Here is a 20662-nt window from a genome sequence, read left to right on the forward strand (position 1 = left end):
AATTTAAAAAAAGTTTATAAATATTTTTCATATTATCAATAAAAACATATTTATTTTACAAATATAGATTTAAAGATTTTATTTAAGGATCGTCGTAAAAAACCAAATTAACTTTAACTAATATTTTAATATTGACTTTTAAAAGGCTTTACAACTTTTCAGATAATAAATTTATTAAGTATATATATGTTATGTTTTTGCTTATATAAAAATGTATTTTTAAGTATTGTATAATGTACATATTTTATTAATTTTTAGGTGGTGTAATAGATAAAAATTCTAATAAAAAACAATTATAGGACACATTTTTTGACTTCTGTTTTTTGTCTTCTTATCTCTTCTTTATCGCAGCTAACTATCGAAAAATATTTGTTAATTCCTTTTTTTTTCATTTATAAATATTTACAAATAATGTTTAAATTTTAATTGCCTTGCAGTTCTTAATTATACACAATATTGGAGAGTATTGTCGCTTCCGTTGGCCGCTCTTTCTGGCCATTTTTCACTTTGGTCGGTGCAATTAAAATTTTGTAATATGTTGACCAGAAAACTGTGGCAAAACATTTGCTTTGAACGTAAACGGTGGCATGGAATGTCTGTTTTGTCGGGCAGCAAATAATTTAAGCGCTTTCAAAATGATTTTCAATTTCACTGAATGCTTGTAATATACTCGAGCATAGGCCTTCTATCAGTGCCGCCAATTTGTATGAGTGTAAATGTGAGTGTCTGAGTGTCGATATGAGTGTGTGCATAATAATTATGCATGTGGCGTATTAAAAAGCCTTAGAAACATTCGAATAACACCAAATGAAATTGAAAACAAATCGAAAACCCATCGTCAACCGGGTAAGTGGTGAACGGCGGAGGACGGGGGGTAATTTCACTTTCCTTTCCCTAGTTGGTTGCAGCGACTGCAGTGCATTTCAATTTCAATTTCAGTTGCGTTTAGTTTTTCATTTATTTGGAGTGGTCTTCAATGGGACTGACATGTTAATTGTTAAGTAGACTCCACAATGTGTGAATCAAGTGGAAATGGAACTGCAACTGGGAACAGCTACCCGTAAAGTGTTACTTCGTACCGGTTACCTGTTACCTGCTATCTGCTATCTGCTACCTATTACCTGTCACTTACAGCGAAAGCTAATAATCGTGTGTGCAAGTGTCTTTGATTTGGGCAAATAATTAAAACTCGATGATAGAAGCATTAACAGCTTGCACAGAAAATTTCACTGCCAAAAAATTTAAAAATGTTATTTCGATTACGTGCTTGCCGGAAATTGAAATTGAAATTGTACGAGTAATTGAAAATGGCAATACGAGTGCGAGTAGATCACGATGACAATTGCCACTCGTTGCTGTCCCGGCAAAGTCACAGATTCATAGATCAACGTTGTGGCATGCAGACAAAAGTCACGCAAATTCATTACAAATCGTGCTAGAGTCGGGTCAAAAAACTGAACCAAGACAAGCCCAATTTCAGTTCAGATATCTTTTGCAATATTTCTTTTTGCTAATTTCAATTCAAGCTCCTGTCATGATCTCAAGTGCATTTCATTGTCTTGTGGGTGCGTTGCGGTTGTTTAAAATTCCGTTTGCAAGTGAAATTTTGTGGTGTTAATGCTTTAAGTGTGCATCTACATATTTTGACATAACTTTGCAACGAAATTAGTAAAAATAACAACAACTAAAGAGGTTATATTGCGGACGCGCCTAATGAGCAGACATACTCGTACCTCATGGCGTATACGCGATGCGTTGAGATGCGGGCCACTGAGACTTGAGGCTTGTCCAAGCGCGGCTTTCTGGTCATGTGGCGCACTTCATGCTCATAGGTTTTGCGCTTTGTACACATACCCAGCAGCTAGTTGAGATGTCGGGTATTCAGGACAAACATATCCATTAAATGCTAAAACTCAAATCATAATAATTAAAATGTCTGCAAAAATATCAAGATTTTTGTACTGAAACAGGGGATACAAGCGGACTGAAAATGTATAAGACTGAGAACATAAATCTCATTTCAAGTTCGCTTTTTAAAAATCTTAATAGATGGAAATATCATTTTGTAGTTTAGGTACAGAAAAATCTTGAACTAATCCCAAAATGTATTTGTTTCTAGTACAAATCATTGTCGTATTTAATTTTATTTCATTTTCGAAACAATTTTTTTTTTTGGTATAAAAAAAAATCTCAAAAAAAATCACAAATTTTATTTTTAGCGTGGTTTTAGATCTTCTGACTAAGTTCGGTTAAAATCGGTTGTTATATCATACAGCTGTCATAGAAATGTTCAGTTAGAATTATAAATTTAAGATCGATTCATACTTAATTTAAGAATTCTAGTACACGGTTATCTAAAAATTTAAGATCAAACGATGTATTGGAGGTTGTGTTATAATTATAGGGTATTTGTGAGTCGTTAAGCTGTTCCAACAAGCAGGCTTAATTGTTACTCTTTGTCTGCTGTAAATTATTTAAAAACGCGCTCTCACTTGGTCATTTGTTGCTGTTGTTATTGCTGTTAATGTTAATCATACGCTGAATTGCACTTTATACACACAAATGTTATCTAAGCATGTGTTTTTGTTGTTCGTTTGGTGTCATGTTGTTATTGCTGTCCATTGACAGACTGACAATATGACAAGTGCTTTGCCGTTGATTATGTAAAGTGATTTGATTTTTCTGCATTTATTTTGCTTCTTTTTGTTTTCTTTGTCAGAAAGGCAGAAGATGTACTTCTTTTGGCTGTGAAACACTCCTTCAATTGAATTACACTCGTATCGCTGAGCTGCCCACACTTGAGTCGGCAGACGGTTTGACACAGATATCAAAATACTCGGCGAGCATCATGACAAAAACGTGCAAGATCGCCTCAATCCAAATCGAAGTTTCCTCCAGTTCCACAAGCTCCTCAATCTTCGCCAGCTGCCGCTGTGCACTGAAGCAGGTTCTTGCTATGTCTCTCTCTCTCTTCCTCAGTCTCTGTCTCTCCCTCTTGCTGGCGAAATCGTGTTAGTGGCTTTTTGATAAAGCATAACGACGTTGGCGTCGCTGTCGACGTCGACGTTGCATAAGCGCCTCGTAAAGTGACCGAAATTTGCGAAACGCAGCTCCAGTTGCAATTTCATGCATGCCAACATTTTAAGTGTGTGTGTGTGTATGTGACAGCAACAACAACAACAACCCATCAAAACCAATATTTCGAATTTTGATGATCTGGTGGGAAAGTTATCAAATGAAATGAGATTAAAATAGCAAAGAAATGTTATACAGTGAAACTTCGCTATGACGTACATTAAAGGCTCACTACTGACAAAAAAATCAGCTGCCATAATTTTAGACTTTAACACAACTATAAATTATTAGTGATTTTATATAATAAATGTATTCTTATACCAATTAGCCATTATGCCATTTTTATTCAATATAAAAATGAATTTAATTGAATACTACAAACTTGTACTATCATCAAATCAAAATGTAGTTTCTTTTTTGTAGAACATCCGTCATGCAGAACTACTGACAAACATAATGACAGATTCTCTACTCACAGATCGTCATAGCGAGTCTCTACTGTACGTAGTTTTGTTTGAATTTATAGTTATTGTGATTGTTTGAATTATTTGGCAAAAATCGTGAAGTGCAAAAACTGTTTACGAGAGTACATACAAAACAAATACAAAATTGTATTTTTTTTTCAAACATTTTGTAGTTGCGCGTGTGGTTTTTGATATGCATGAACTGACGCAATGTTGTGACCCCAAGGGAACCCAATTACAATACAAAAAAAAGGCGAAGAATTGGAATGCGACTTCGAATGGGAAAGCAAAATCTAAAAAATTCGACGAAATTTTCTAGACATATAAATATATTCAAATTGAGACATACTGTAGATATTTGAATTTCTAAGAAACCAACTAATAATAATTATGAAAAATGTGCATTAAGAGGATACCGAAAATACTTTAGAACATTGTTGACAACTTTTGAAATAATTCGAGTATACTTGATGTGCTCTAAAGTTCAAGCACGTTTGATTTTAGATTGTTGGCTATTCACTTCTACTTTTTTAATTTATTCACCAAATTGTTGTAGCTTTTTAGGTTATAGGTTGAATTGATTGTCTTCTTTTTTATTGTTGCTTTTGATGCTGAGGCTTCACATAAGTCTTCATATAAAAATTACTGAACATTGTGATAAATATAACACACTGAGCCAGGATCAGGAAATGCAATGCGACAGGGAATTCGCACTTTGGATTAAAAACAAGTATATAGACTGAATGTAAACTCACAGATACAAACTGAATTATTTGAATTTTAGTTATATACTTTTTCCACCACAAGCTTCTTTTTATCCCTGTGTAAATAGCCGAGATCATGTAGTAGAAGTACATAACAATGTGAACAAATGTGTTTGCCAGTGCCATTGTAAAGAATTGTCCACCAAAGCCGTTGAATCGAACCACCCAATATATGGCAAATACCATAAACGCATGGTGATAGACATGAAGAAATGTGATCTGTTTGTAGCTCTTCCGTAGCACAAAAAAGATGGTATCCAGTAGATCTATTATCTTATTGATAAAGTATATGTAGGATATCACGCGTTCGATATTCTTTTTGGGATCATCCATGGGCAGAGTTGCCAAGCAATCCAAGGGATACACTCGATCGATGAAAAAATAATAAACTGTCAAGAACGATGTGACATTTGTATAAGTCATTCGAATTTGAAGTCATTAACACTCACACATAATTCCAAACATAACTCCATTGTAGATAACTTGAAAAAAATTGTAGACGATGACAATCTTCTTGATTTCATAAGGCTGTCGGTGTTCCATAAATTTTTTGCCATAATTTAGCACAAAAAGCATATATAATAGAAGTAGGATTGTGACGGGCCATGCAGATCCCAGGAATGGAAAATTCTTTGCAACAGAATCTATTATAAATTGATCGAACGCATATCAGAATTCATAATGTGCGAATTATTAATTGAAATACCCGCGGGAGGCCTATTAAAAACGGCGAGGACTTTTGAGAACATTCCGATAAACCAATGTGTTGTCTAAGCACCACAATGAACGACTGTGAAAGCAATTTTCAATGTTGAACTTGTACGGTTCGTCATTAAAATTTAAAATAAAAATTTCGTGGCCGAATTTAAATTAGCCGTATTGAAAAAGAACTTTGTGTTCTTTATAATTGTAATTCATTAACTCTTATTTAGCACTTATTTAGGAATGATAACTTACATGCCTGAAAAAAACGATACTTTCGTGTAGTTTGCATAATGCAAGAAAAACTGACTTAAGCAAAATGTTTAAGCTTCTGCTTAAAATGAGTATGCCACTGTCATGTATTCTTATTGTATTTTACATATCAATTTCGACTCAATTTAAATTGCTTGTTGGTTGTTTATTGTTTGTGTTCCTTTTTATTGTTGTTTTACATTCCGAGGCTTCATATAGGCATGTATGTAAAAGTTAGAAAACAGAGTGATAAATACTAAGCTCAGAGTGATAAGCAGGAAATGCAATCCGACATGGAATTCGCACTTTGGATTAAATACCAATATATAGACTGAATGTAATATCACAATTACAAACTGAATTATTTGAATTTTCGTTATATACTTTTTCCACCACAAGCTTCTTTTTAGTCCTGTGTAAATGGCCGAGATCATGTAGTAGAAGTACATAACAACGTGAACAAATGTGTTTGCCAGTGCCATTGTAAAGAATTGTCCACCAAAGCCGTTAAATCGAACCACCCAATATATGGCAGAGACCATCAATGCATGATGATAGACATGAAGGAACGTGATCTGCTTGTAGCTCTTCCGGAGCACAAAGAAGATGGTATCCAGTAGATCTATTATCTTATTGATAAAGTATATGTAGGAAATCACGCGTTCGATATTCTTTTTGGGATCATCCATGGGCAGAGTTGCCAAGCAATTCAAAGGGTAAATTTGGTCGATGAAAAAATAATAAACTGTCAAGAACGTTGAAATATTTAAAAAGGTTCGAAAGGTTCAAATTGCTGTCACACTTACACATAATTCCAAACAGAGTTCCATTGTAGACAACTTGGAAGAAATTGTATATGATAATTATCTTCCTGATATCGTACGGTTGACGGTTTTCCATAAATTTTTTCCCATAATTCAGCACAAAAAAAAGGTAGCCAAGAATTAGGAAAGTGACAGTCCACGAAGATCCAAGAAATGGAAAATTCTTAGCAACAGGATCTATTAAGATTAAATCGAACACATGTCACAATTCTTTTAGAGCGAATAGCTATTCCAAATACCTGCAGGAGGCCGATCAAAAATGGCTTGGACTTTTGAGAACATTTTGATAAACCAATGTGTGGTGTAAGTGCTTCAAACGACGACTGCGGAAACAATTTCAATGATATTGCACTATTTTCCAAATCTACATATTTTGTAGAATTTGAATAAAGTGCATTGGAAAAGAACTTTGTATTCCTTTTGATTTGTATTCATAAAGTGTAAATTAAAGAGAATAAGGTTAACAAACATTGACTTACTTAGTTATATTCAAGTGTCCGGCTATGAGATACCCGTTCCTTAATTTAAATCTAATTTTCTGCTGATGCTGATAATGAATTTAGTTACTTAAAATATATAAGCAAGACAATGGTCGAAAGAGTTGTGTATCATAGTCAACAAAAGTTATTTTCTTGTTTTCTTAAGCCACTCTTAGATATGCCATACTTTTATCAAAATATCATTGAATTTGATAAAGAATGTAGTTTTTATCACGGCTTATCCTCTAAGGTTTGTTCATGGTCAGATTTAAAAGTTTTCGAAAATGTCGGTCTTATTATCAAAATTTAACCGACTTCTATGACGAATTTATTTTTAATCAATGTCTGACCCCATTTTTGATTCTGCATCTCAATTTAATTCAATTCGTAATCGGAATTTAGAGTTCTTAAAATACTTTCAATTATTTTCTTATTTTTTTTTAATTTTTCCATGTCTTTACATAATCCGAATAACGAAGTTGCTATAGTTGAAAAAATCACACAATGAATTCATGTAAATAATCTCTTACTGTTCAAAAGTTCACGGGAATTTGTTTTTTTATTTGTTGGTCATTCTATTTCACTTTAATTTAGTCATCAAATTGTTGGAGCTTTTCAGGTCATAGGCTGAATTGATTGTCTCCTTGTCTACTGTTGTTTTTTATTCCGAGGCTTTACATAAGCCTTTATGTAAAAATTAGTAAACAGTGAAATAAATATTACACCCAGAACGAAAATCATTAAATGCACTATGAGAGGGCATTCGCATTTTGGATTAAAAACTAGTATATAGACTGAATGTAACATCACAGATACAAACTGAAATATTTGAAGTTTAGTAATGTACTTTTTCCACCATATGCTCCCTTTTAGCCCTGTGTAAATAGCCGATATCATGTAGTAGAAGTACATAACACTATGAACAAATGTGTTTGCCAGTGCCATTGTAAAGAATTGTCCACCAAAGCCGTAGATTCGAAACACCCAGTACATAGCAGAGACCATCAATGCATGATGATAGACATGAAGGAACGTGATCTGTTTGTAGCTCTTCCGGAGCACAAAGAAGATCGTATCTAATAGATCTATTATCTTATTGACAAAGTATGTGTAGGATATCACGCGTTCGATATTTTTTTTTGGGTCATCCAACGGAAAAGTGTGCAAGCAATCCAAGGGGTACGCTGGGTCGATGAAAAAATAATAAACTGTAAAAAAAAAATTAAAAATTAAAAGGAATTATTCAGTTTAAAATGATATTACACTTACACATAAAGCCAAACATAATCGCATTGTAGATAACTTGGAAAAGATTGTATAAGATTATAATCTTCTTGATATCATACGGCTGACGGTGTTGCATAAACTTCTTGCCATAATTCAGCACAAAGAGAAGGTAGCCAAGAATTAGGAGTGTGACGGGCCACGGAGATCCCAGAAGTGGAAAGTTCTTTGCAACAGGATCTATTAAAAAAAGATCGAGCACATGTCAGAATCCCAAATTTTGAAACGAGGTATTCCAAATACCTGCGGGAGGCCGATCAAAAACGGCGAGGAGTTTTGAAAACATTCCGATAAACTAATGTGTTTTCTAAGTCCGACGAACGACGACTGCGGAAACAATTTATAAAGTGGAACACTGACGGCTTAGCATTAGAATCGATATTTACATTCCGTACTTTTTTACAATTTGATTGACGTAGATCGGAAACGAGCTCGAGCTCAATGTTCTTGATGATAAACTATGCTTGCATGAGTGTGAGTGTCAACTTGATTGAACCCACTATTGTTAATTACTCAATATTATTATTTAATTTGTTATTTAATCCAAATGTTATTTAGTTTTGTTGTTAACCATATATTTAGTACTAAAATATAATTAACGTTCTGTTTTTTATAAGATAGACTCTTTTTACTTTGATAAAAAATGATTAAAAATAACAGAAAATATTGTATATAATATTGCTTATTTATTTATGCACGACTAAAAGCAGTTGGCAAAAACAAATTACCAAGTATAAAAATTAAGTTAAAGGTTACAAATACAAATAAAATTAAATAAAAATTATGAACTGTAAAGAAAAAAAATTAAAGTTAGATAATTATAAATGCAAAAATTATAAATGATCCAACATTTGTTGCAGGGATTGGGGAAAACCCAGAAAAACCCAATCAGATCAATAAAGATTAGTGTTGTTAATAGTAATAGAATGAATGTTAGACTATTATTAAGTAACACCGCAAGTAATTAAGTATTAGTCAGGTCAGGGATTTAATGGGCATTGGAAAAGTGCGGATTTTAGGGATGGGAGAGAGAGTTCTAATACATAAATAAATTAAAAGTATATAATATATAAATAAATAGAAATAAAACTGGAAAATAAGAATATTATAATTAGGATTAATTATCGTTATTTATATCATCATCATAATAAAATTAGTGGCTAGATTTAATTAACTAAATTGATCGTACAAAAACAATCAAGTTAAAGTAGTGGAAAATCGTTTTACATTACATTGTAATAAACACAATTATTTAGTTGTTATATTTCTTATTTTAAATATTGACGTATCTATCGCATTTATACTAAAAAGTATTTAATCCAACGCAGCAGAATAAAGCTTTACAGTGTGTTTGCAGTTTGACAAGCACTGGCTGTGACAAAGCTTTTGTCAAGCTTTGCATTTACACATTTTTTCGCTGTCGCCGTGCCCCCTTCTCGACTCCCGTTTCCCTATTCCAGTTGTCAGCATCAGCCGATGTCTGCAAGCAAATGATAAGCTCGCAGTTTCTGCAGCGCGAATTATTCAATTAGCATCGACTTCATGCCGGCAGAGCTTTTGGCACTGGAAGTTCTTGCTCTCTGACTCTCGCTCAGTGGGAGAGCGCGTTCCGATCTGGCAGAGTTGCCGGCACGCCGAAAGCGTTGCTAGAAGCCGGTTTCACTACGGGATTGTGTCAACAGTTGACAACCCTGGCACACGCGCTGGAAAGAAGCCACATTACGTGACACTTGATGTCGTCTGTTGGGCAGACGGCGATCTCAGTGTGCTTTTGGCAGTGTACCGATCGTGTAGAACCTTCAGCCGTTGTCAGTCTCATTTCGCCGCAGGTGGGTGTGTTCACCTCTATGGCCAGAGGGGGCATAGACATTACATAACACGATCTCCATTTCAATTTCAATTTCCATTTCCATTCTCGTTTCCAGTTATCATGTCGCTTCGCATTGTATCGCAGTCCTTGGTGAACGCCTGGAGCCAGACTCTAGTGCGTGGCATGTCCACACAGGGCGGTTCCAAGAACATTGGCTTCGTCGGTCTGGGCAACATGGGCGGCCATATGGCCAGCAATCTGATCAAGGCGGGCCACAAGTTGCATGTGTTCGATATCTCGAAACCCGCCTGCGACAATCTGAAGGCCAAGGGCGCCACTGTCTATGCGAAGACCTCGGAGCTGGCCAAGAACTCGGACTTTGTCATCACCATGCTGCCGAACAATGACATCGTGGATGCTTCGTACGAGGAGATGACCGCCGATGGCGTCAATAAGAACACCTTTTTCATTGACTCCTCCACCATCGATCCCACGCTGGTGAAGTCGCTGCAGAAGCGCATCAGCGCCAAGGGAGCCCGCTTCATTGATGCTCCCGTCTCTGGTGGCGTTCCCGGTGCCGAGCAGGCCACACTGACCTTCATGGTCGGCGGCACGGAGGCGGAGTACAACACGGTGAAGGCTGTGCTCGAGTGCATGGGCAAGCGCATCACCCACTGTGGTGACTATGGCATGGGCCAGGCTGCCAAATTGGCCAACAACATGATGCTCGCCATTTCGATGATTGGTGTCTCCGAGGCCATGAATCTGGCCATGCGTCTGGGCCTGAATCCCAACACATTTGCTGAGATTATCAACTCCTCCACCGGTCGCTGCTGGGCCTCCGAGCTGTACAATCCTGTGCCCGGCGTCACCCCCACCGCTCCAGCCAACAACTCATACAAGGGAGGCTTCTCCACCGATCTGATCACCAAGGATTTGGGTCTCGCCTCGGGCGTCGCCACGTCCTCCAACACACCCATTCCCATGGGCGCACTGGCTCACCAAATCTATCGCACACTCAAGTCCCAGGGCCTGGGCAACAAGGACTTCTCCGTCGTCTACGACTTCATGAAGAACGAAAAGAACTAAACCAGTTTATGGTTATGGTTATGCTATCCACCAGTTTTGCATTTATAGATCCCATTGAATCCGGCATTGCAATGGACTCTCGATTCTAGGGTATCCCATGTTATGATTTTGATTTACATTTTTCTATGCATACATATATTAAAGATGTATTTGTATTATCTCTTTAGACAGTATGAAAATTAATTGTTTTGACAAAGAAAAATATTCACAACTATATAGTTGTTTCTATAGTTGAAACAATTCCATCTTTCGGGCTTAACTAAAAATATGTGTGAATTATTTATTTTGTCAAAACAATTAATTGACTAACTGTATCTTTTATCTACATTGGCATGGAAACATTTGCCGTTGTGATTGCGTAATAGACATACTAATTAATCGGGGTCTTCTGATGGGTCTAGCAAGACCTTGGGTTAGCGTCAAGTGGAACTATCTGTCTGATAAGCAAATTTCGAACAGCTGTTGAGAATCTACTATGACGGGCTCTGTTTGTACCCCAAGCAAAGTGAATTTATGACTAGGCTGATAGGAAATTTCCAGCACGAGTCGAGAGCTTTTCATTCCACATTGGAAGCAATTGTAGCATAAAGTAAACGACAGCAAATTAAAGCTTTTGCAAGTAAACAGAAATTTGAGCAAAACAAACAGCAATAAACATAATAAAAAGCGTACAGAACCGCAATGTAAATGAAAAAAGCTTACAGTTTGAGAGATACTAAATTGTTTACAGTTTGAAAATCATTTCAGCTACTCGTAAAGTTTGAGAGTCAATGAAAGAAAGCTCTTTTGCCTTGAGTTTTTTGAGCGAAATCCAAAAATATTCGTATATTGTATTTTGCTGTCATATTTTGAAAAATAACAAACTTAACTTAGGTGCTAATAATAAATGTTATTTAATTAATCAATTTTGTATTGTATATAAAAACTTTGTTGCGGGAGTATAAAATAGTTAAACTATCTAATTGTTTGTCATGCATTTTTATCGGAGTTTCATCATCATTACAATTGCAATTCATGGCATTCTAAATATAAATATTTAGTATATTTTAGTACTTAAATATTCGAAAATGTTTTGAACAATAAATAGAGCTATCCATATGGTTACATGTAGGATAAGTTATGCATATAAAAAGCCTTAAATGATCGAGTGCAATGGATTTATAAGTAAATACATTCATATCGTAGGGAACTTTTGAAGTAAAGGTAAATGGGGTTAAAAGGTATTTTAAATATATATGTATGTATATAGTATATTTAAGTATATTTTGGATAAGCCACATAGTACATCTAGTTGCAATTCTTTGAAAAATATCACAAATCGAAATATACAATAAATAATTAATCATATTCGATACGTTTGCAAAAATGAATTGCACGGTTAGCTTTTGTTTGTAGTTGGTATTAGGTAGATTGTTAATTAAATACATATTTTGATATATTAATAAAAATAAAGTTGAACTTTAGGTACGGTACACTCACTGGTTCTATAAGTATAAAGTACAATATTCTGTTCAGTTTGGTTTTCTTGGTGTATTTACAAAATTTGTTAGTTTCTCATTGTGTAAATAGTTTTGATTTCTGTCATTTCTTTTAGTTTTTGAGATAAACATATAAACGGATGCCGAAAATACTTAAGAGTTAAGCAAAAACTTTGGTGCATTAAGTTGACTTTGGAACTTGCTCTGGTGCCTTAATTTGATCTTTTCTAATTGAATTATCTATTTAAGTACATCTATATATATTTATATTTCTATTTATATTTATATTAACGTTATGAGTATTTATGCTAATCGCCTTGGCTCAGACTGAGGCTCTTGGCCTGGCCGAACTTGTGCTTCAGCTGGTTTGTGTTGGCGCGGAAGCGTGTCGTCATCTGATGCATCAGATGTTGTGGACCTGTTGCGCTGGATTGCAGCGACGCCATTGCCGCATCAGCGCTGGTTATAGACTATGATCCTTTGAGCTTCTTCTTTGGATTGTTGCGCGCCTGATCATTCGGCGCCGATGGTGGCAGCTCCCTGAATTGATTCTAAAATCGAAAAAGCCGAATTAGTTTTCAGAAATTAAGAAAAGAGAGTTTCAAATTATATTGCTTAACTTACAATCTCCTCGTTGTCGGGCACACGTGATAGGAAGTCCAGAAGCTCGTTGTTCGGTATGGTGTTGGGACGCAGAATCCGACGGGAGAATTTCATGAGGCCCCAGAAGAGCAGAAGCCAACGCAACGGCACAAAATGCAGCACAAATATTGCACACAGCAGAAGAACAACCGCCAGCCAGGTTAGTTCGGGGACGGAAAAGTTGAATGTGCTGTCGGACAAAGTTAAAGGAAAATAAATATATGATGGAACCAAAGGAAATCAAGTTGAACCTACTTGATGGTACTCTCAGCTAGCGAAGCTAAATATCCGATGGTATTCTGTACGGTTTGCGAGACTTCCTGTATGGCCTGGAGACGCTCCTTAATTGACTTTTTCTCCTCCTTCTCCTTGTCATCGTCATCATCCTCATCGTACTCGTAGTCATAGTGCCCAGCATTGGCATCTGTGGTGCCAGTGATGAGCCTGATCAGCCACTTTCTGCAAGTGTGAGAGAGAGAGAGAGATAGAGAGAGACTGATACTGAGAAGTTTCATTTTTGTTTGTAAAAATTTAACTTGTAAATTTGCTACTTTAAAAGTCAAATCATCTTCAAACTTGCACAACTTTAACATAATCTACCCAATTTTCAAGCGGAATGTCATTTTGATCATAGTTTGTTCTCTTAAATCATTCTGCATTCATATAAAATTTATTTTGAAGAAAAAAAAATTTAACTCTGCTTTTGATTTCAATGCAAAGGGTCCCCCCTTTGAAATTTTGAAAATTTAAAATTTTAAGTCTCAAGCTTTCACTTCTAACCAACTGATTATATCATAATAAGTAGAAAACAACACTTTATATTTGATTTTGAGACGCTTCATTTTTTTATCAAAAATCATGAGAAATTGGGCAAAAATTTTGACTTGTAAAGTTGCTAGGTCAAAGGTCTTATCATATTCAAACTGTCATCACTCTGTCAAAACTAAATAAATTGATCATGGTTTGGCCTCTTATTTAATTCTGTATTCAAATCTAGTTAGTATCTTAAAGTCTAAAATGGACTTACTTTAGTATGATGAGCAAGAGAACCAGAGGCACCGTCTCCAGATCTCCATAGACGCAGGCGACAATCCACAGCACAAAGGCAATGCTCGAGCGGACTGGAGATTCCCACTCAAAGCAGCTCCTATAATAGAGGATATTATAATTAAAACTTTTTTTAAAAAGAATAGAATTTAAGTACTCACTGTATGTAACGCGCTGCTTCCAGAATGTCCATAATGATCTCCTTGAGCCGATTCACATTACGTAGGAACAATTGACGCTTAAACTTGGCCTCCTGCTGGATGAGCTTCTCCTCCTTTGGCTGCAGAGCACGACAAACGGCCCTCACCTCGTTCCAGACGACGATCAGCTCCAGTTGAATCTGTGGTGAGTTGCCCTTGGCGCGCACACAAAGATTCTTATCCTTGAGAGTGTACCAGCGTTTGACGCCGCTCTTGATCCTCAAAAGTGGGATAACAAGCTTGCCCAGAAACTCAACTCGATGATCGCGATCCTCATCATAGACTGTGATCTCCAGCACCTGAGTGATGTCCTTGATGTTGCTGTGAAGAATTAAGAGATTAGAAATTGACAGATTTAAAAATAAATAAATAAATATTGTGTTTACTTACAAGGTAAATATCTTATTCCAGTTGGGCGTCAGTGTCTTGTACTCTGTTTGGGTCTGGAGACGTGCATTTCCCAACTCCAGCACACAGAAGGGATCCGACTTGCCACCAATGTCAGCGGCAGCGAGTCCCGTGGCGCCAAAAACCTTAACAGTGAGGTGACCCACATCTCGGAGATTCTGAAAGCTGCGCAGAAAGCGATAGCGATCTCGCAGTAGTTGTGTCTCCCGAGGATCCTCTTTGAATGCCTTCAGGTCGCTGATCGTCTCCAGAGCCGTCGTACCGCTGATCGTGAGCATGAGAAAGACTTCGCCGGAGCAATCCTCCAATGGCTTCCAGATGCCATGTGTTGTCTCACGCTGGAAGACGCTCAGATCAATGTTGGCCTTGCCGAAGAGCGTATTACGATTCCAGAGTGCCAGCTCCAGATTCTGATCCTCATCAAACAGATGCAGATCAAATTGTTCCAGCCAGCGCTCCGTCCAGGAAGACTTTGTCTTGTACTTCTCGTTACCCAATCTGAAAGAAATAATAAATTAGATTCAATAAAACCAAAAGAAACAAATAAATAAATTTTAATATAAATTTGTATTCTTTAAATCAATACATTTTAACACTAAAAATCAAAAGCTCAACAAATAATAATACGATTTTTTTAATTATTATCGTTACTGGTTTAAATTTTTAGTTATTGTTCAACTGGAAACCAACCTGAACTTAAAGTGTGTGTCAATCAGTTTGTTGCCATCTTCGGCTAGCGGCAAATCTTTGGCCTTGACCAAAAGTATTGTCACCACTGAGCTCCAGATTTGTGATTTCAAACGCTTCGATGACTCAGCCAGTTTGGAATTGCGTTGAAAATGCTGTAATCGTACAATTGAACAATTGATATTGAAATTGGAATTGAATTGGAATTGAAAACCTTAGTTGACCTCTCTAAGATCCTCGCAGCTTTGTTCCAACTGATCACATAGCTCGCTGCGTTGTTGCCGCAAACTTTTGAGCAACATGCGCGGCAAAACCCGAAAAATTGGACCAGGCCAATCCATAATATCCGCACAACAAACACACAAATAAACACAACAACTCAACTTCAGTTCGTTTAAAGCGCCTTACAATGACTGAAGTCAATTCGTCGTCGTCACACTCTCAATATTTTTAAGACTGAGCATGTGCCTTGAGTAATACACCATGGAACACACATTATGGAACACACAATCTACACCTCTGTTACTCACTCCCCAAGCTCAGTTTGTAGCGATAAGCTTGAGGCTGATAAGAACTCGACCTGAAACGTTGTATGGTAATTGTAAATTAAATGGAAATTTTAATTGGAATTGTGAGTAAGCACGTGGAACTGTGGTACGTAGTTTGTGGATTCTATTTTATTTAAATCAGCCTTAATTCCAAAGATCGTTCTAAGCATTTCCCCAAAAATTCATATGCTTTTTTTTAAGTAGTGGAACTAGAAAATATTTTTTAATATAATGTTAATTATGTGTATGTACCCTGTATTGGCTTAGACAGGGTATGCTGACCTTTATTTCAGCACACCTAAAAAAAGTAAATATTTAATGGGACTTTATGATTTAAAATTGTTCCAAATACAATTAGAATTACATATACCCTGTAATGGGTTAAGTGGAATATGCTGACATTTGATTTATTACAACTAAATTAAGAATACAACTCATTCTGACTGACAAATATAATTTCAGTTCGTCCCGCAATGACTCGGACAAAGTATTTAAAATATGTAAAAGATAGAAAAAATATTTATGAAAACAATAGCGAATTTGTATAGTTTACAGAGTACTTGCTAGTCGAGCACTCTTGCTTTGACTTTAACTTTATTTTGTTAGAGTATCTCACATTCGTAGTGCTGCAATTAATTATGTCAATCTCATTGCGTTGTTTACATTTCAATTCGGAGTATTTTCTCTTTGTCATCGTTGGTTTCGCTTAGTTGTTGTGTTTGTTGTTGAGGTTGTTGTTTAAGTTGAGCGCTTTACGTGCAATTGTAATGAGCACTCAACGAGCTGCGATCAAAGTTGTGCCGCATAAACAATACAATAGTTGCCCCTCAGGTGGGACTCAGACAACAACTGAGTGTGTGCTGCAGGTCGGGAGTGGAGTGAGGGTGGAAATGGAGGTGAGGAAATTGCGGCCAATTGAGAGACAGCTCAAAGGGCGACTCGATGTGTGCCATAAATAAAGTTAGTCAAAATACAAAAGAGTATCAAAAAAAGAGAAGATAATTGGGTATGTCAGAAGCTAAACAATCGCTTTAGGAAAGGGAAAGGTAGCACAGTCGGAAGTATCTGTGAGATACACTCAATGTGAATGTATCTGACATTTGACTTCCGTTTTGGTCGCAAGTCTCTTCCATTTATCAGTGCTTAACAAATTGAATCTCCGCCTATTTTACCTCTCTCCCTCTCTCTTTCTCTCCTTTATCTATACTTTTACTTACCATTTCCTTATCTTCCTGACTGCGTGGCCACAGTGTCAGATTGATGATTATCTCGCCCATGCTGAGGCCCGGCTCACCGTTGTTTGTATCACTTAGCTGCAGATTGATATCTTCCGCTTTTCCCAACTCCAGTTGAGTGAGATCGATTTTTGCCGAGCCCATGAAATCATCCTGCAATCCCCAATCATAGTCGAAGACCTGCGGGAATTGAAATTGGAATTTTTGGTAGCTAACAACAAACGGAAATTGACTTCTACCAACTGTTTGCATTTCCAACTGAGACTAAAGCAATTTGGCAAATTGAAATGTGGCTAACAATGTTGGCTAACATTGTTGTTGTTATTATTGCTGCTGTTGTCAAAGCTTTGTACATTTAACTGCGAGGTGTGTTTAATTGCTTAATTTCAGCTGCAGTATTTATTCATTTCCTAATGGAAAACATATTAAAGTTTTATACAAAAGAAGCACTTTAATACTTAGTAATTTAACTATATTATTATTTTTAAAATTTTTTAGTTTTATCAATTTGTTTTAAAATGAATAATTTTTTTTATTGTTTTTAAATATTATTGAAAATTATCTCAATTAATCAAAATTTATCTAAACTTTATTTCCATAATAGATCCTTAAAAACAATTAATTAAGCTAATTCTTAAATATCTCGTTTTCTGTATTCATTTAAGTTTTGAAAGCTTTTACCCTGTTTAAAGCACTGTTATCAATGGTTATAAGCTTAAAGCTTTCAATGCTTAATACTTAAATAAAATTACTTAAATGATGGATTAATCATGAGAAGAGTAAAAATATAATGAGAGATATAAAAATAAAGCCATTAAATTTTATAGTTAGCTCAGCTAAGTTAGTTGATTATTACAAATTTTCAGGTGATTTTCCCTTTTCATATTTAACTTATTTGAACTGTTAAAATGCCAGCAGCACTAGAAGTTTTATAGACTACCCTCGCTGGTATAGCTCACCTTGACAATAATCGGCTGAAATGGATCCTCCACGGGCACTATGAAGACCTCGTCCCACACGGGATTTAGGTCACGGTGAATAGTGCGCGACTTGTGAAGCAATCGTCCTCCCACCTTGAATTTGACATAAGGATCACTCAGTCCTGACGCGACGGAAGACACACAAAGAAAGACATAAGTGAGCACCTCAGTGGACAGTTGACAGTGACAGTTGACAGGAGGGGGAAGGGATAAAGTAGTAGGAGGTGGAGGGGGAGGATGTCCTCTCTCTTACCATTCTTGTCCATGGCAACCAAGTCGCAGCCGGATTTGAGATGGACGCGCAGCTGAAAGAAGACGAATTGTCGTAATTGTGCCTCACGTTTGCGTCGCAGCTCATCGGCCTGCAGTTAGTGATGGCAATTGTCATCGTTATCGATGTCGTTATCGACAGTTGCCATTGTTGTTGCGTGCGTCAAGTTTTGCAAAAGTAAAATCAGCGTAAAGAACATTTTTGGAAATTTCGTTTTTAGTTTGCAGTTAGAAAGAAAATCGAAATCCAATTGATGAAAGCAAATAATACAAATAAAACAACAAAGACCAAAAGAAAGAAAAGTTATCTGTGGCATGTCAAATATTTGAAAAGACCACAATTATTTTTGAAAGTTACAGATAGGTGAAGTAACATCTTAATTTAATTTATTGCCAATACCATTTAAGTGAAAAAAATGTTAAGTACATAAAGTAGATATTCGAAATAAATAGGCACGAAAATTTATAGTAGTCTAATTATGACCAGATTTAGTCAGAATTTTTAAAATAATACCAGATTTACAATTAGTAATTTTTTTTTAGATACGGCAATAAACAACAAATTTTTTAATATTCAATCTTAATTTTGGATAAATTGTTTTTCTGGCATCTATAATAATACAGAAGTCAGATATTTAAATAAAAAGTTGGAGTGTTTTTTTTTGAGGAATATCAAAAGAAATTTAAGAATTTTATGACAAACTTTAATTTTAACGGTTTTTTTCGATCGAAGATATATTTGTATATTCATTATGTGGTCTGTCAAGCATCCTTTTAAGTTTTACACATTTCGTTAATAAATTTAATCGGGTAAATAAAAAAAAAGGAAAACGAAAAGTGAAATGAAAATAAGAAGAAAGTAAGCGTTGCCATGAAACTCACCTGAAGTGCATCCAGTTGTTGTTGTTGAGCGGAGGCGCTCGAAGGGATAATCGAGGCGTGGCTGGTGCCATTCTCGGGCTGCTCATCGATGCGACCCTCCATGGAACCGCCAAAGCGTTGAATGACTTGCGCCATTTTGGCTGTGGCACGAAAGTCGCGAGCCAAAGGGGAACCACCGATTATTGTGGTGGCTCTGTGACGTGGACTTTGGGTGACGGAGCTGCTCTCGGAACTGTAGTCGGCGGCATAGTCGGTGCTCTCCTCGAGAAAGTCACTTGGGGACTTGCGACCGATGCGATCTTTGCTTTTGGCGCGACTCCAGCGATGCCGCAAATTGTTAAAGAATCCGTGCGTCTTCTGCAGCACGCCCACACCGCTGGCCACGCCTCCCACCGAGCCAGCGGCACCACCAGCACCTGCACCTGCACCTGCACCACCGATGAGCTGGTGAGAGGCAGCGCTTTTGGCGCGCTTCGGCGATATGTGCGGCGACTCGTTGCTGTGGGAGTCGTGACCGTTCAACTCGGATGCGGATTTGCTCAGATGCTTGCCCAGACGTTGTTGCAACTGTGGTGAGCCGTGTGGCGAGATGCCTGCACCGCTTGGCGGCGACGCATTGGCGCTGACATCGATGCTGCCACCGGCTGCCAAACGGCTGCTGCAAGGTCGTTCCTCGCGCTCCACGTAATGAATGCGGGCTGCAACAGAGGGGAAGGGGCAGCAGTTAGACGTGTGTGGCACGCAACTTGCGTGGCAACTCGATAATCGATTTAACAAATTTATTAAACTCTCAATATGATCGACAACTTGCAACATACATACAATACGTGTATATGATTAAGGAACATGCCACATGACATCACTTGTATGCCACATGCCACACATAAATGCTCTACCTGCAACTGGAAAGATTCTGTTAATTCTGTGGCACAGCGCAAATGTTGCACGCCTCTTAACAGGCTCTGTTTGCATCGCCTGAATAATTAAACACATTCACAGTGCAACAACATGTTTGCCCCACTGTAGTTTGGAATTAGTTTCATGCAACTTGAATTATTTCTCTCACTGGATGCTGCCACATTTTGCATAACTTCATGGGGCAAGTATACAAAGCACAGAGCACAAAACGGGAATATGCAACGACGCGTGGCAAGTTGCGCGTCTCGCGACCTGCACAGCAGCAATGCTCCTAAAAGACTGCTACACGGTTTGTTTCTTGTTGCCACTGCCTGGCATTTGTTATTGTTAGCGCCATCTATAGGTCACACTCACACACACACAGATACACTTACACTCTCATACAAAGTAATTTTTTCGAGTGCCGAACTGTGGGCGAATTGTTTGGCATTGAACGCGAGGCACAAGACTTGCCACACTGCACCATGGGCACTTTTGTCATTATTTTTACACCTCTGCATTTTTCACAAGTGTTAAATTCCAAATTATATATTTTATTATAATTTAATTTAGGCTATAATTTTACATTTTTATTTTTCAATTGTATTTTAGCTTGGATTCATTAATTTTTCTTAACAAATAAAA

At 36.9% G+C, this 20662-nt stretch overlaps 3 protein-coding genes and 1 long non-coding RNA gene across 9 annotated transcripts; 2 read left to right on the top strand and 2 right to left on the bottom strand.

Moving 5' to 3' along the window:
• Window positions 1–4104: 4104 nt before the first annotated feature.
• Window positions 4105–8167, bottom strand: LOC117785033 (elongation of very long chain fatty acids protein F-like). Of its 5 annotated transcripts, XM_034622912.1 has the most exons (4): window positions 6561–6884; window positions 6321–6404; window positions 6064–6258; window positions 4105–4692 (listed from the first exon to the last, which is right to left on the bottom strand). In XM_034622912.1, exons 2-4 carry the CDS (start codon window positions 6361–6363, stop codon window positions 4133–4135), a joined length of 798 nt encoding a protein of 265 aa, XP_034478803.1. In that variant the 5' UTR covers window positions 6364–6404; window positions 6561–6884; the 3' UTR covers window positions 4105–4132. The 5 variants fall into 5 exon arrangements, with proteins under 5 accessions (XP_034478803.1, XP_034478805.1, XP_034478806.1 ...); XM_034622914.1 differs by lacking the exons at window positions 6064–6258; window positions 6321–6404; window positions 6561–6884 and adding exons at window positions 7830–8024; window positions 8088–8167; XM_034622915.1 differs by lacking the exons at window positions 6064–6258; window positions 6321–6404; window positions 6561–6884 and adding exons at window positions 4753–4947; window positions 5010–5055.
• A 1398-nt stretch (window positions 8168–9565) lies between these two features.
• LOC117784757 (probable 3-hydroxyisobutyrate dehydrogenase, mitochondrial) lies at window positions 9566–10903 on the top strand. The gene is made up of 2 exons (XM_034622564.1): window positions 9566–9673; window positions 9770–10903. Exon 2 carries the CDS (start codon window positions 9775–9777, stop codon window positions 10741–10743), a length of 969 nt encoding a protein of 322 aa, XP_034478455.1. The 5' UTR covers window positions 9566–9673; window positions 9770–9774; the 3' UTR covers window positions 10744–10903.
• Window positions 10904–11539: 636 nt separating this feature from the next.
• Window positions 11540–19270, bottom strand: LOC117783269 (multiple C2 and transmembrane domain-containing protein). 2 transcript variants are annotated; one of them, XM_034620577.1, is made up of 11 exons: window positions 19121–19270; window positions 18222–18273; window positions 17948–18090; window positions 16971–17168; window positions 15209–15360; window positions 14501–15016; window positions 14072–14431; window positions 13891–14010; window positions 13119–13322; window positions 12846–13053; window positions 11540–12772 (listed from the first exon to the last, which is right to left on the bottom strand). In XM_034620577.1, the coding sequence occupies exons 1-11, from the start codon at window positions 19253–19255 to the stop codon at window positions 12692–12694; spliced, it is 2169 nt and encodes a 722-aa protein (XP_034476468.1). In that variant the 5' UTR covers window positions 19256–19270; the 3' UTR covers window positions 11540–12691. The 2 variants fall into 2 exon arrangements, with proteins under 2 accessions (XP_034476468.1, XP_034476469.1); XM_034620578.1 differs by lacking the exons at window positions 16971–17168; window positions 17948–18090; window positions 18222–18273; window positions 19121–19270 and adding an exon at window positions 15430–15585.
• On the top strand, window positions 16598–18122 carry LOC117783271. Its single transcript, XR_004617360.1, has 2 exons — window positions 16598–16649; window positions 17924–18122. It is a non-coding gene; the product is annotated as an uncharacterized LOC117783271 (long non-coding RNA).
• Window positions 19271–20662: the final 1392 nt, after the last annotated feature.

Source organism: Drosophila innubila (assembly GCF_004354385.1).
Source record: "Drosophila innubila isolate TH190305 chromosome 2R unlocalized genomic scaffold, UK_Dinn_1.0 1_C_2R, whole genome shotgun sequence".
Taxonomy (NCBI): Eukaryota; Metazoa; Arthropoda; class Insecta; order Diptera; family Drosophilidae; genus Drosophila; species Drosophila innubila.